The sequence below is a fragment of the Bubalus kerabau genome, chromosome 1 (genome assembly GCF_029407905.1).
Source record: "Bubalus kerabau isolate K-KA32 ecotype Philippines breed swamp buffalo chromosome 1, PCC_UOA_SB_1v2, whole genome shotgun sequence".
Lineage (NCBI taxonomy): Eukaryota > Metazoa > Chordata > Mammalia > Artiodactyla > Bovidae > Bubalus > Bubalus kerabau.
This window is the reverse complement of record NC_073624.1, coordinates 22,320,362-22,332,759: the sequence shown is the minus strand read 5'-3', so window position 1 is coordinate 22,332,759 and position 12,398 is coordinate 22,320,362. Positions and strand designations below refer to the sequence as shown.

General features: G+C 31.9%; 1 protein-coding gene across 1 annotated transcript; it reads left to right on the top strand.

Annotated features, from left to right (window-relative positions):
• The first annotated feature begins 5,971 nt into the window (after positions 1 to 5,971).
• LOC129641389 (NKG2-A/NKG2-B type II integral membrane protein-like) lies at positions 5,972 to 10,504 on the top strand. Its single transcript, XM_055566122.1, has 6 exons — positions 5,972 to 6,041; positions 6,549 to 6,647; positions 7,193 to 7,246; positions 7,784 to 7,935; positions 9,655 to 9,755; positions 10,076 to 10,504. Exons 1-6 carry the CDS (start codon positions 5,972 to 5,974, stop codon positions 10,191 to 10,193), a joined length of 594 nt encoding a protein of 197 aa, XP_055422097.1. The 3' UTR covers positions 10,194 to 10,504.
• The last annotated feature ends 1,894 nt before the right edge of the window (positions 10,505 to 12,398 follow it).

The following is a 12,398-nucleotide window of genomic DNA, read 5'->3' as shown; positions in this document are numbered from 1 at the left end:
CCAGGCAAGAACACTGGATTGGGTTGCCATTTCCTTCTCCAGCAGGAAAGTGAAAAGTGAAAGGGAAGTCGTTCATTCGTGTCCAACTCTTAGCGACCCCATGGACTACAGCCTACCAGGCTCCTCCATCCATGAGATTTTCCAAGAAGAGTACTGGAGTGGGATGCCATTGCCTTCTCCTATTTGGACTATACTTGAATTTAATTTCACCCAGATTGCTTTTTAAGTTTTAGTTTCTAGTGGCACCTCCTCAAATTTATTCTTGCTTATTTTTTTGTTTGCAATGTATGCATTTAAGGCAATCGATATTTCACAAGGCAGATTTTACTATTGCACTTTCCTTTAAAATCATATAAAAATTGAGAACTTTGTGGATTTTTCTTTGGTTCATATGTTATTTATAAATGTGTAACTGAACTTAAAACTAGATAAAGGTTTTCACATTTTTGGTTATTACCTTCTAGCTTAGATTGTAAAGAATTTCTATGAATCCGGAAGCAATCTATATCTCTATTATATGCGGCTGGTGTGAATGAGGAGGAAATCTTAAATTTTTATTTTTTTATAATAAATTAAAAATTACTTTTGAATACTCACATTTCAAGTGTCCATCTGCCAAACTTGACTTATGGCTGTTATAGTGAGACTACAGTTCTAAATACTTCATATTCATGTAATCAGGATTATGAACATATAGTGAATTTTTGGAAAATTTTAGTGCAATTAAAAGTGTGAGTATTCTATACGAGTATATAAGTGTGTGTGTGCACAAATATTTTGGTTAATTGTCTAGTTCAGGTCTATCTGTAGCATTACTGGTATATCTGCTTGCCAGTTGAGCAGTGAGAAGTAATTGCTTAAATTTCCATTTATGATTATTTAACCTACATACTTTTCTCAAATCTCTGTTGAACTTGTACTATTAAGTACATGCAGTTTTTTTGTAATTGCTAATGGCTTGGATCCTCGGTATATTGTTATGAAACATGCTTCATCTTTTCTAACAAGGTTCTTCCTTGTATTGTGACAGCACATTCACTTTATTAGTTCTTCCATCTTGTGTTGCATCATATCATTTTTCATCCTTTTAAATTTCCTCTTTATTTCTAAAAAAATTGTAACTAGGACAGCAGTTGTGAAAATAACTCTTCTATATATATAGCTGTATTAAACGAAATGTTTTAAATTATGAACCTTCTTAGAAGTGGAAGGCTATTTCATATATATTTAACCTAATTTTAAAATTATTGTAAACTTTATATATTTTATTTGTATGTAAGTATATATAATTAATTTTTAAGTACAATATATTGTTTCTTTGAATTGTACTTTATTTTTTCTTATTTTTCAAAATAAATATTTTTTACACTTATCTGTAAGAATGTATTCATTTAATATGCCTTAGCTTAATTCGTGCCCTACGTTTTGCAGCTTGTATTCTTTACTCAATAAAGTCCAAGTTAGTAGTTTCACCCACTTCTCAAACAATGAAAGCATATATTTATTCTCTACTTTTATTTACTGCTCATGCTGTATTCGCTCCCTTGAATTCTAATACAAATATATGTTTACAATTTGAAATTTTATCATTAGTATTTTACCTCTCAATATCTATTTGGATGTAGTCACACAAGTTCTTTTCTTCAAATCGTCTTATAAAATTTTACCTAGATTAAGAGTTCCTTCTTTAGAAGACCCTAAATATTTCCTTTATATAGAGTCAGTTGGTAATTTCTCTCCATTTAAAAAACTTCCTTGAAAATGAATTGATCTTATTATTAGGTTAAAAGGACATTTTCACTTGTTATTGACTTCCAATTTATTTCCCTCTCTTAGGTCACTAAGTATGGCCATTAATAGACATAGTTACAAATCGATACATTCATATCATAAAAAGTAAATTCAAACTACTTTTAGTGTTTTGAGTAATTTTATCTTTGCTGTATGTTGTCTGAACATAGATTTTTTTTTTGAACATAGATTTTATTAAAGTTAAATGCCAGAGAAAGTGAAAATGAAAATGTACTCCTCAGTTGTATCTGACTCTGCAACACCATTAACTGTAGCTTGCCACACTCCTCTGTCAACGGAATTCTCTGGGCAAGATTACTGGAGTGGGTAGTCATTCCCTTCTCTAGTGGATCTTCCCAACCCAAGGATCGAACCCACGTCTCCTGCATGGAGGGCAGTTTCTTCAGATTAAACTCATATTTTGGCATATAACAAAGAACCTGACATGTATAACATTATTTAATTGAAAACAGCAAAGTGTATGACAGCAGTAGATATAACTGCTTCAAATTTTAAAAATAAACATTAGTATATTTTACATTGTGTGACATCTCTAATAAATGTTTCAATAGCTATAATTCTAGGATGTGAGTAATAGAGAACTAGAGATACCAAGGGAACACTTCATTCAAAGATGGGCACGATAAACGACAGAAATGGTATGGACCTAACAGAAGCAGAAAATATCAAGAAGAGGTGACAGAATACACAAAACAAATATGCAGAAAATATCTTCATGACCCAGATAACCATGATGGTTGATCACTCACCTAGAGCCAGACATCCTGGAATGCAAAGTCAAGTGGGCCTTAGGAAGCATCATTACAAACAAAGCTAGTGGAGGTGATGGAATTCCAGTTGAGCTATTTCAAATCCTAAAAGATGATGCTGTGAAAGTGCTGCACTCAAAATGCCAACAAATTTAGAAAACTCAGCAGTGGCCACAGGACTGGAAAAGGTCAGGTTTCATTCCAATTCCAAAAAAAGGCAATGCCAAAGAATGTTCAAACAATTGCACAGTTGCACTAATCTCACATGCTAGCAAAGTAATGGTCAGAATTCTCCAAACCAGGCTTCAACAGTATGTGAACCATGAACTTCCAGATATTCAAGCTGGATTTAGAAAAGGCAGAGGAACCAGAGACCAAATTGCCAACATCTGCTGGATCATCGAAAAGCAAGAGAGTTCCATAAAACCATCTACTTCTACTTTATTGACTATGCCAAAGCCTTTTATTCTGTTGATCACAACAAACTGTGGAAACAAACAGAGCATGAGATGGTTGGATGGCATCGTTGACTCACTGGGCATGAGTCTGAGCAAAGGTTGATAGTTAAGGACAGGGAAGCCTTGAATGCTACAGTTCATGGGGGTGGGGGGATGTGAATTATCCAACACTACTTAGCAACTGAAAAACAACAACCCTTAAATAACTACTGTTAACAGATTATGATTGTTTTCATTACAACCAAAAAGACATAATGCTAATATAAGGAAAAGAAATATGTAATGCCATGTAGTAAATCTTCTGAATTCATGATGTATTGTATGTACTAATTCGGTTTAGTCGTGTCTGACTCTTTGTGACACTATGGACTGTAGCCACCAGATTCCTCTCTCCATAGGGATTCTCAGGCAAGAATAGTGAAGTGGATTGCCATGACATGCTCCAGGGGATCTTCCCAGGGATTGAAGCCACATGTCTTTTGTTTCTTGCACTGGCAGGAGGGTTCTTTACCACTAGCTATAAGTGGGAAGCCCTAGTGACAAATATTGTTAATAGAATTATGACTTATTCCACAACAGGAATGAAAACATGAGAGTATAAGGAAATGAAAAATACAATGCCAAGATTTAGAAACTTTATATAAAAGTAGAACTTAAAACATTGAAGGCACCCTTAGCAAAGCCTAAGTTTGTAGTATGTGTGATTGAGATAAAAACAAGTTAACAAGTTAAAGGTATAGTCATCTTTTCCCCAGTATCTTTTAGAAAATGAAAAAAACTTCTCAGAGGCACGTACCAAAGGGCAGACTAAATGACACACTACACACCCAAATTCTCCTATATTCTGGAGTTGTGTCATGAGATAAATTGTCTTGAAAATACTCAAGTGTAAGAATTTCCTGTTTAAATTTTTTGACATGTTGATGAGAAATCTACTTTTTCTACTATTGCTTCACTGTGGGCCTTCACAGGGCAGTCTGTGAAGACCACAAATACTGTTTACTACAGTAACTTGGTCACCCACAAGAGGAGTCAGGACTCTGGCATACAGAAGGTACGTGTCTCTCTCCTTTGTAATTTCTCATCTCATTTGGTAGGAGGTTACCCATGCCTAGATATGGTTCAATTTAGGGACAATTGATATGTAGCCAAATCAAGGATATATTAGTAGGTTTATTTGAATAATTCTGAGAATTATGTAAGCATAAAATATGAAATATTATGGAGGATTTTGTAAAATATTCAAATTCTTGCCTGTTTATTATTCAAGTGCATATACACATGTGTAAATGAGTTTCTAAATCAATGCAATTTAAAGTGAAATCTCATAATCACTATGACAAGGAGCAGTTACTGCTGTACTTTGTCATCAATAGAGATATCTTTACATATGTCATTAAACATTTCACTCAGCTTTTAAGAATAGGTTCTTTTTTTTTAACTTGTTGAATTAATGCTTTTATTTTATTTTTTTTCAGTTTTATGAAAGTTATTTTTTTTTTTGATGAACTACTCAAATTTATTTTTGTGTGTCCTGAATTCTTTTTTTTATATGATATTATACATGTTTTAATGCCATTCTCCCAAGTCATCCTTCTTAAAGGGGATTCATGGAATTGTGAAAGGCCAGTGTAATTCTTCATAAATCTAGATAGAATAAAGGCAGTTGAGTTTTAATAAAAATAAGACTGATGCAGCTTCAATAAAATCGTAATTTAAATCCAATTATAAACAACCAAATGCTTTTTAAAACTTTGAACAAAACATTGAATAAGAAAGATAAATGACACAGATACAGAGATCCTGTCTAAGAAATTGTTACATTTTCCTGACTGATATGAATGGTATTATGGCAATTATATTAAAATAATAAAATAAAATATAAAATTTAATATTACTTTTATATGATCTATATAATACATATTTTATTAAAATTTTGGATTTGCAAACTAGTTTCTACATACTAAATAATTTTTAAAGGTCACACCTTGTACACTTCAAAGCCAGAAATAATTCTAGTTCTCACTAACTACTGACTCCAGTGACAGAATTATTAATGTGCATTATCTGACATTTAATTGCTGATACAGCTAAAGCTATCCTCATTGATTTGACACCTATAGGATTTTTCTGGAAGTTTGTGTCAGTATCGCTCTTCCATAATTGATTGACACTTTTATTTATCATTTTATGATTTCATATCTCAGCCATTATCAATTGCTAATTACTTTTGTAAAGTAATTATTTTAAAATCTTGTTAATATTATTTTATTTTTATTGTTTACTAAGCTTTGGATAGTTTAATATGTCATGTAACATTTTTAACATGCAAAACATTTCTCTAAACTTCTAATGATTTCAAAGAACTTGCAGTCATTCAAAATAAAATAAAACTATTTTAGAGCACTTCATTTTCTTTTAATAAATGATACCACTAATTAAAGTAGTTTAGTGCAGGAAATATTTCATATGCCAATACTATTATTCTCTCTTCTTTAGAAGGCTCAATCCTTAACCATTAATGGGTTCTAAAGTTATCACAAAAATTGGCATATTGGTGCATCTGTTTTTTCCAGTATGGCATTTTAATTTCAACATAGTTACTGTAACAGTTTTAAAAATGTTTCTTTGCAAATTAACTGTAAATTGATAAGGACATTATTCTTTATGAACTTTATTTTTCACCAATTTATTAATTTCATTGTTCCAATGATGAATAGCATTATTTCAAACATAGAATATCATTTTTAAAACTTAGTCTATCTTGAAACACTTACTAACACCCTGTGGAAAGGAGAACCAAACATGCACCTTGCTTAACTGCAAAATGAGTGCTGTCACTCGTCTCACACACCACCCACTCCAGGCTTCTTGTGATTTTATACACCATTTATTAACTACCTAGGTACAGTTTTCATATAGCGCCATCCTTGACATTACACAGCTGCAGAGATGAACAATCAAACGCAAAACTACCCAGAACCAAATCTGGCTAAGGACTCCAGGAAACAGCAAGTTAGAGGTAAGAGCACGCCAAGTTTCATTTTAGTCACTGAGCAGGAGAAAACCTACATGGAATTAAAATTTCAAAATGCTTCTCACTATCCTCAATGGAATGACAGGAGCTACCAGTGCAAGTGTGAGAATTTAATAGCTCATATACTTTTTATTTATGAAGATCAGAGCTTGATTTTGAAATACAGTACTCTAGTATGAACTTCCTGGTGGCTTCGTGATAAAGAATCCACCTGCCAATGCAGGAGACATGGGTTGGATCCCTGGCAAATCCCATGGACAGAGGAGCCTGTCTATTCCAGCATTGTTGTAATTTATAGTCTTTGATATACAACTTGTGAAGTGTTATATTTGCTGAAAATGTATATATTCTGAGAGGAGGATTACAATGTTTCATATGGATTTGAGGTCCAAGTTGATGTCTATGAATTCTCACAGATGTGGGATCTTTTGTTCTTCTAAAACAACTGTCTCCATCGCTCCTTTCTCAGTGTTTCCTTTTCTCTCCCTGCAGGCTTATGGTCACCTCGAGAGGAGATTGTTGCTGTGATCCTGGGAATCATCTGTTTTGTCTTGATGTATACTCTAGTGAGAGTGATAACTTTTATTCCACGTAAGTATATTTTTGAAATTGTGATTGAACTTTTCACTTTAATGATCATCAGTGCCTCTCAAAAATCATATGATGGAATAAAACTCTTATTTTAATATGTGCGTTCAGCCTAAATGTGGAATAGCTATTCTCAGATTGTCCAAAGTATAAATAACACAATGATTCTAGAGAACATTATATATATATATATGTATATATTTATATATAGGTTTACATGTATATATATATATATATATATATGTTTTTCTGATTTCATAACTCAAACACAGACTTTAGGAAGCTGAAAGACTATATTGAGAAACACAAATCAGTTCTTGAGATTGGTTAAACCAAATACTGTAAGAGGTGGTGGCATCTGTTCCTTTTGGTTTTTTAATTTCTTCTTTTCCATCAAATCTTCATTGCTTAATTGATTTTTCTTGGTAGAGTCAGTTTTAGTTTAGATTATTTAATCTTAAGCAATTAACCAAATTTTAGACTCATAAACTAAAACCGTTATGATTTATTTAGAGCAATATTAACTTTTGTAATGATTAATTTTGTAGCTGCTCTAATACAGAAACAGAATAACTCCTCTTGGATAACAAGGCTCCAGAAAGGTACACAATAATTTTAAAGCTCTGGCATATATACAGTTGGTATTTTGTCTCTATCTTAGGCTAATGAAAATAAGAATAGATTATAGCATAGAACATAAATTGTGAAATGGAGCAACAAATATTTATAAGTAATGATTATAGGAGAATGCTTCTGTCTGTGCCACAATATGATCACCATATGCTTTGTTGACAATTGGTTCTAATTTCCTTCTGCTATAATATAATAAAAGGCAAATAAGTTTGCTATTCTAAAACAGAGGTTTCATTTCTTGATACTCAGGACGTGTAAAGAGTGGGTATTTCTATGTGTTTGCTTTATATGGAGACATAAATTGGCTTATGAGAGACTGACTCTTTCTGTGAATGTATGTGTTGGTTTGTTTAATATGTACCAGCCTTGAGGGTGCATATATATATATATATATGTTTTATAAGCATGTATATACATAGATATGTTTATATCTATGCATATATGTAGTTTCTTTTATTTTATAAAATTCAATTTTTTTTGGCTAGTAATTCACAATCTTTCCTCAGAAGACCATTGTGGTCGTTTTCCAAAAGACTGGTTTACATATTCCAACAACTGCTATTATATCATCTTTGAAGCAAAAACATGGAATGGGAGTTTGACAGCCTGTGCTTCTAAGAACTCTACTCTGCTTTATTTAGATAATGAAGAGGAACTGGTAAGATATCAAATGTTTCCAACACTTTGTTAAAGGCTTGATTCAGTCAATACTATATTTGTTAGAATTCACTTGTGTTTTTGTTTGTATTTGCAGTTTGTTTAAGGCCTATTGTTTCATAAACAATGGAATACAAATTTATGATATTTTATTTATGTTTTTATCCTATTAATGCATGCTTAATTATTTCCATTTGCTTTTTCACTGAAAACCATGCTTCTTCAAGTGCTATTATATTCTAAAACAAACTGTGCTATTTAATTTTACCATATATCAAGGAAAGTATACATATCATAAATTTTCATAAAGATCACAAAGTAAATAGAACCATGTAATTACACATCAGATCATGGATTAGAAGTTTTCACTTTCCAGCAGCCTATTCTCTGTAATTTCTCATCATTCTGTGTCCTCCTTATTTAACCACTGTCATGACTTTGATGTTATAGAATCTCTTTGCATGTTTTGCTTTTCATGTACATAGAACCACACTATATGCATTCTTCGTTCAGTCTCTGCACCCTCCATGTACTAGTTTTGTAATTCATTCATATTCTTGCATTTATGTGAAATTTGTTAATTTCCATAGTTCATTATGTAAATATAACATTTAAAATCCATTCTATCCAATGTCTCTGAGTGGAGATGGAGTCTTATGCCCTTAAGGAAAAGAGGCTTCCTAGGTTCAGAACTTTTAGTCATGGGATCCTCTTTGCTGGCCCCACCTCCATCCCTGCCTCCCCACTCTAGTTCTCTTTGTGGAAGCAGGAGAAGAACTTCCTCTAACTGCTTCTTGTTAGCAGGTGTCCTGACGGACACTTTGTAAGGCTCACGTGATATTGTCGACAGGATTCCCCTCAACACACTGGAAGAATGGAATGGCTTATCTGTGCCCCCTCCTACAGCTAGGTTGGTGAGTCATTTAGGAGGTCTAGGTCATTTTCTTCTTTTAGTAAAGATATAAGATGCCCCTAATTGTTGTTCCCTTGTTCTCTCATCCTGGAAAGTGATGAGAGATTACATGAAAGTTAAGCTGCTGTTAAGTCTCCAACCATATCACCATTCTCTTTCCACCTTTCAGAGTCCTCCATTATTGTTCTTTCATTAGTTCCCACGTTTACAGTTGTACTTAATGGGGAGGAGCAGAGAGAAATGAATCTTTGACACTCTATCTTATCTGCTGGATTCCAGCAATACAGAAAAAGATTGATTTGGGGTTCATCTAGGCAAAGAATGGTGTGGGTCCCAGAAAACCAAACTTTGTCTTTCGTGTCACTTTTTTTTTCTCAATTTCAATCCCTTATTTTTCTTCTAAGACTGAAACTCTGAGAAATATAGTAGTGAAATCCAGTGATATAATCACAGTATCTGGAAAAATGAATGTCACAGAATCTGAAAACATTTAAAACCTTGCTATGTTTAATTTGACATCATGGGTAGCAATTAAACTGCATGAATCAGACTTTTCCTTATTAACATGAGAAAAGCAATGAAACTGATAACATAAATGTTTGAGTTTATTTTTAATCACAAGTCCTGACATTTGTTAATGCTTTGACAAATATTAAAACTTTCACCTTTATATTTATAGTGTTAGATTAGATTCTAACACTCTCATCTTGTTCAGAAAACTCAGGATCCTATGAAAGAGCACACTATTTGCATTTTAATAATTAATAAAATCTTCCATAGTGATTAAACGAAAATACTTTTGTGTAGAAATTTCTGAAGTCCCTATCAATTGTGTCATGGATTCCAGTCTTTCGTGAAGGCCGTGGTCATCCGTGGATGTGGCAAAATGGCTCAACTTGCAAACTACAGTAAGTTTTTAAAAGCAATACTATATAGAGGAGGAACATATTAAAAATAAATATTTTAAGATTATTAAAGCATTTGTTTTGGTTGAATTACACAATGATGAAGGAAGATCTTTAAAGTGAATAAAATGTTGATAGAAATATTAGAAAATGGGATACTCAGTATTTCATTTTCCTAATAACAAACTCTGCCTGAAATTATGTTAAAAACACCATTACCCACTTTTAAAATATCTTTTTTATTACTGTTATACAGAAATGTTATAACTTCATGAGCTGTCCTCATATATCATAACAGAATTATGCAATGCTTTCCATTACAGAATATCAGACTTCCCACCTGAGAAAGGAAACTGTGCAGTGCTATCCTCGGGGAACATAAAGTCAGATGACTGTGAATTCCCAAATTTGTATACTTGCAAGCACAAGCTTGAGAATTAAAAAGTAAGTTTGGCTGCTGTTGGGTAACTTCATCTCTTATTAAATGGAAATAATAGTATGATTGCATAAACTTCAAAATGCATTATATTCTTTTTTATAATAATGGAAGTTTTCTTAACAAAACTCTTGAAATTTAATATGCACATCAGAAAGTACAGATATCATTCCTTCAATGTCTGGCTTTTTTTGCTCAACAATATATTTACAGCAATCAAACATTTTAAAGGATCACATGGTACATTATTTACATGAAATATCAAAAATAAGAAAAAAAAGAAGAGACCAGAAGCAGATTAGTGATGACCAAAATCTGTGGGGAGGTGGGGATAGGAAATTAATGCTAACTGAACAATGATGAATACTTTTTAGATTTTGATAGTGGTGATCATTGCAAATTAAAAATATATCTAAAATCACTGATTGTACACTTTAAATGGATGGATTTTAGGCTGTGTAAGTTACATATCAATAAAGCTGCTTTAAAAAACTGCTTGGGACTGCATTTAATCTTTAAAATAAATTTCAGAGAGTCATCTTTGCAATATTGACTCTTCCAATCAGTACTATGCTTTATCCTTCCAATAATATAGGTTTTCTCTTAATTTCTTTCTATTTATTTATTTATTTTTGGCCGTGCCAGGTGGCATGTGGAATATTAGTTTCCCGACCAGGAATCCAACCTGCACCCCTCACACTGGGGAGCATAGTCCCAACCACTGAACTGCCAAGGAAATCCACTTAGCATGTTTTACATTTTTCAATAATGAAATCTTAGAGAAATACGGGTATTTAATAGCCATGCTTTTGTAAATGTCATCTTTATTTTTTAAATTTTTAGTAATTTTTGCTCTGCAGCAGAAATAAACAAAATAAAACTCAGAGGTTTACAGGTGTATCTTATGTCCAATGACTTCCCTGATATTATATATTAATTTTATTGTTTCAAATATATATCCCTCTAGATTTTTAAAATAAAAAGAGCTATTAGAACTATAAATAGTCACATTTTATTTCTTTTCTCCAGGTGCAGTTGCATTTTTTTTAATGACTTATTTTTACACTGCAGGCTTTTACTTTCAATGTTGAATAGAAGGTACAGTAAAGGTCCTATATGAATCATTCCTATACTATGGGAATATATTCAAATACTTCATCTTCAAGTATGAGGTTTAAGGATTTTTTTCATCACACATTTTTACTATGAAAGCACTTCCATATTATTCATATTTTTCTCATAGAGTTTGTAAACAATCAATAGTGTTACATTTTTATTTTTTCTTCCATAGAATGAGAAATATTTTTTAAAATAAGGTTTCTGTATGGCAAAAACTACCACAATATTGTAAAGTAATTAACCTCCAATTAAAATAAACAAATTAATTCAAATATAATGTTTATGTTTTTCTTTCTAATATTCCTATTTCCTTCAAATATTAACCAGTGAAGAATCCCTGAAATGAAACCACAATGATCATTCTGTATTTTCTTTCTCTTAAAAATCACTGCACATATCATATTTAGATTAAAATATTTTCTTCATCCATTTTCACAAAGAGACAGGACAGAGTTCCTTAACATTATGTAAGCTGACAAATTGTGTTATCAAGGCTCTATTGGGAAGCATTCCTTTCTTTCATCTTACCTGGAAACTTTGTGAAAGACCTAGTATATTTTAAAATGTTATTATTATAGTGAATTTTTGGAAAATTTAAGTGCAATTAAAAATATGAGTATTCTATATGAGTATATAAGTGTGTGTGTTCACCTATATGTTGGTTAATTGTTTAGTTTAGAAATGTTTATAACCTTACTGGTATATCTGCTTGCCAGATAAGCAATGAGAGGTAATTGTTTAAATCTCCAATTATGATTGTTTAACCTACATACTTTTCTCAAATCTTTGTTGAACATTTAGTGTTAAGTACATGCAGGGTTTTTTTTTTTTTTTTTTTTTTTTTTTGCAATAGTTAATGGTTTGGTGCTCAGTATATAGTTATGAAACATGCTTCATCTTTTCTAACATGGTTCTTGCTTTGTATTGTGACAGTATGTTAACTTTCTCAGCTTTATCATCTTGTGTTGCATGATGTCATTTTTCATCTTTTTAAATTTCCTCTTTATTTCTTCATCTAAAAAAGTCTCACTAAGACAGCAGTTATTAAAATAACCCTTTTATATATATAGCTGTATTAAACAAAATGTTTT

Bases quoted from the DNA above. Each gene is read 5' to 3' on its own strand.
- LOC129641389 (XM_055566122.1), top strand. From the start codon at position 5,972: ATGAACAATCAAACGCAAAACTACCCAGAACCAAATCTGGCTAAGGAC. The intron at 6,042-6,548 runs GTAAGAGCACGC...CTCTCCCTGCAG, and splicing joins CAGGAAACAGCAAGTTAGAG to GCTTATGGTCACCTCGAGAG. The intron at 7,247-7,783 runs GTACACAATAAT...ATCTTTCCTCAG, and splicing joins GATAACAAGGCTCCAGAAAG to AAGACCATTGTGGTCGTTTT.